This window comes from Miscanthus floridulus, chromosome 3 (genome assembly GCF_019320115.1).
Source record: "Miscanthus floridulus cultivar M001 chromosome 3, ASM1932011v1, whole genome shotgun sequence".
In the NCBI taxonomy this organism is placed as follows: Eukaryota; Viridiplantae; Streptophyta; class Magnoliopsida; order Poales; family Poaceae; genus Miscanthus; species Miscanthus floridulus.
Genome location: NC_089582.1, coordinates 140,557,083 through 140,560,376, shown reverse-complemented (window position 1 = coordinate 140,560,376; position 3,294 = coordinate 140,557,083). Strand labels below are relative to the sequence as shown.

At 43.1% G+C, this 3,294-nt stretch overlaps 1 protein-coding gene across 1 annotated transcript; it reads right to left on the bottom strand.

Moving 5' to 3' along the window:
* Positions 1–600: 600 nt before the first annotated feature.
* Positions 601–2,934, bottom strand: LOC136547248 (cyclin-D2-2-like). Its single transcript, XM_066539211.1, has 6 exons — positions 2,452–2,934; positions 2,066–2,152; positions 1,865–1,963; positions 1,572–1,773; positions 1,332–1,456; positions 601–1,237 (listed from the first exon to the last, which is right to left on the bottom strand). Exons 1-6 carry the CDS (start codon positions 2,743–2,745, stop codon positions 1,001–1,003), a joined length of 1,044 nt encoding a protein of 347 aa, XP_066395308.1. The 5' UTR covers positions 2,746–2,934; the 3' UTR covers positions 601–1,000.
* Positions 2,935–3,294: the final 360 nt, after the last annotated feature.

Here is a 3,294-nt window from a genome sequence, read left to right as displayed (position 1 = left end):
TCTAAACTGTGTAATTAGTTTTATTTTTTATTTATATTTAATGCTTCATGCATGCGTCCAAAGATTCGATGTGACGGGGAATCTCGAAAAATTTTGCAAAATGAAGTGCAACTAAACACTACCCAAGTAGTGATCCCTTCAACATTTTTTAATTGTTGAGGATGACATTATCTTATTTCATATTAATCGCCTCGATTTGTTCAATTATAGTCTCTGTTTTATGGTAAGACTCCAGGTGGGAGTTCATCAGGTCAGGTGGCAGTGTTTTCCTTTCTGATGTATGTTTGCAATGCTGATAAGAGGAAAGGAACAAAGAACTAAAACATCGACACAAACATGGTTGGGCATGATTTGGTCAACAGGTCTAGGGTTTAAGTCACATCGCTGTTCACAGTCACGACTTAGGGGAGGCATTTGCATGCTCCTTGTCTTTATATGTGCAAAGCCATGCCATAATTTGTACCTATGACTGGTTCTCTTCACAAAATATGAGGCATGGACAAATACTACAAACAAGCAGTCAACCAGTCATAAGAGAATGCATCGATGAATCAGCACAGCTATTTTTCAGAATATTAAAGAAAAATAAATTGGAACATCAGGAGGATTTCTCACAACAAATTTTTTATATATTGGCAAAGAACAAAGGAACGAAACTGAATTTTTTTTTGTTCATTTCTCTCTCTCAAATCCTCACATCTCCAATCTCATATCCACAAAGATCTCCCCGCAAATGCCTTCAGATACCAATAAAAAGAAAAGGAATAAAACAAAGGTGCCGGTGAGGGGAAGAGAATTTCAAAATTGCTAGAGGAAGAAGCCTTCCTCCTCACCTCTTATATCTCAGAGATCAAGAAGCTGGTACTAACTTATTACTGTCACCATCCTCTGCTTGTTACAATGCTTCACTGGATCCTTTTGTACCACTACTTGTGGCCCTGACAAGCTCTGAGGTTAAGATGATCAATGCATAAACAAGTGTGCAAGGTATATGATCTACTCAGATTGGTGACATGCTTAGTCTTCTCCTCTTGGAAGCTTGATTGTTGTTGTTACTACTACTGATGTTGTTTGATTGTGATGATCCTAGTGTTGCATCTTCACTCCTAAAGCTGAAGCATGTTGCATCCAGCACGCCAATCGGGCTTTCTGGCACTGAAGGGCTTCCATTGATGTGCCTTCTCTTCTTCACCAGCGCCTGCTCTTGCAACAGCTCATAGCATCTAGCAATCATCTCCTGGAAATGGAAGATGCAAGCTTCACACTTTGAGAAATTGTGTAAATGGCAATGGTGCATTGATCAGTTTTTGCGCAAGCTAAAAAACACTCACCTTATTTACAGGGACTTCAGATACTGAAAGAACACTCGCAAAGCCAACAATCTGATTCTCAGAAACCGTTGCTAGGGCCGAGGCCGCAGCAATCTCAGATGGTCTGAATGACAAGAATGCAGAGCCTGTAAATCCATAGGATACAGATGTTTAGTTGGTACACACAAACATAGTGCCATCAGCAATGCAGGTAAGTGAATTGAACAGACGATGAAGCATCATGGGTAAGGTCAATCGAACCTTTGAGCGTGCCAATTATGATCTCAGAGCACCGTGAGGCTAGTGCAAAACTCGGTGGCTTCCCATCACTGAACTTGTCCAGGAAGTAGCTGATGAAAGTGAACGGGGTCACAGCCTGCATTCTCCATTTCAGGGTTTTCATCACAAGACCCTCCATCCTCCCAATAGTCTTTCCTTCAAACTCAAATTTCACATCGCAGACCTATCATGCAGCATCAAATTTTAACAATTTCATCAACCAATCAGTGAACAATTATTTGACACCACAATGCTGTAATGTCTCCTTCACCCACCTGAAGGTCCACAGGAAGAGGGACCACGGTCTCCTCCATCTTGACAGCAAGAGATAGGCAAGCAACTGACAACAACTGTTGCATCCAAGGGTTATCATGCTACAGCAACAAGAACAGACAAAATACAGAAAACACATCCATTAGTAAGAGATTAACTGGACACAGCAAGCAGACAACCAATGTACATGCTCAGATTCTTACTGGGAGATCATACAAGGAGAGGAATCTATCCAGGTAATTCACAGCAAGGTAAAGACTGAGTGGTGCAAAGCTGTAGTATGAATGGACCTGCAGCCCACACGAGAGAAAGACAAGATCAGCACCTCGTCAGTTTCAACTTTAAACAAAAATTTCCAGATAAAAAGGCCAAGCGGGTGGCAGGCTCATTGCTATCTCGTGGCGGTCGAATCGGCAACAAGCCACAGGATGTAGGACACGCAGCCAAAAGCCCAAAACTGGGTCACGCAAAGTCAAAGAGATAATATAAGCATGCAACTACCTTCCTAAAATAAATCAATTTTGTCCGCTAGAAAAAAGGAATGAAATGCAAGAGCCAATAAATTCTAGAGAGTTTTTTTTTATTTCACCTTGCAAATCCAATCCATGGCGTCTCTCCTCCAAGAGGACTCCAAACCGCCGCGCTCCAGCCTCTCCGCATAGCCCTCTTGAGGTTGGTGGTCCATCTCCTTCTCCACCAACGCCGACACGGCCTCATCGGTGACGGTGTCCACGGGGAACACGGCGCCGGCGGCGGAGTCCAAGCCATCAAGGCCGCTCCCCACCTCCACCAGCTGGTCGCAGCAGCCGACGAGGCCGAGTGCGTTGCTCCTGTCCTCCTCGCAGAGCAGCGTGGAGGAAGCACCGAGGCAGACGATTCCCATCCTCAATCAATCAAAATCGCAGCAAACAGCGGCCTCCTACTGCTAAAGTAGAACTAGTAGTACTACTTGGTACTGGAAGAACTCATCTCCTTGGGTACTGAACGAAGGAAGAAAGCCTCCCTCTCCCCTCTGCGTGTCTTGGAAAATGGCAAAGGGAAAGGCAGGATGAGAGAGAGAGAGAGAGAGAGAGAGAGGAGGGATCTCCTGGGGAAGAGAAGAAGGGGGTTTGGGTGTTTTATAGCGGCGTGTGGTTTTAAGGGCGGAGTGAAATAAAAATGATTAAGCAATAATCATGCTGAGTTTAGTGGCAGGTTTTGGGCTCTGCGAAAGTGTAACAAACAAAAAGGCTAGGAGAGGGTGTCACGTCAAAATGTAAACTATATAACCGTCTTGGTGTGAAATGAAATTTTCGTTAAATAATGTGCAAATAAAAAAAATCATGATTTCACATCAAAGTTTATATTTTATTACACAGATAAAGTTATTATAAAGAGAGAGAATAGAAGCATATTCTTTTTTGACTATGCGCAAAACTAATAGGACAATATG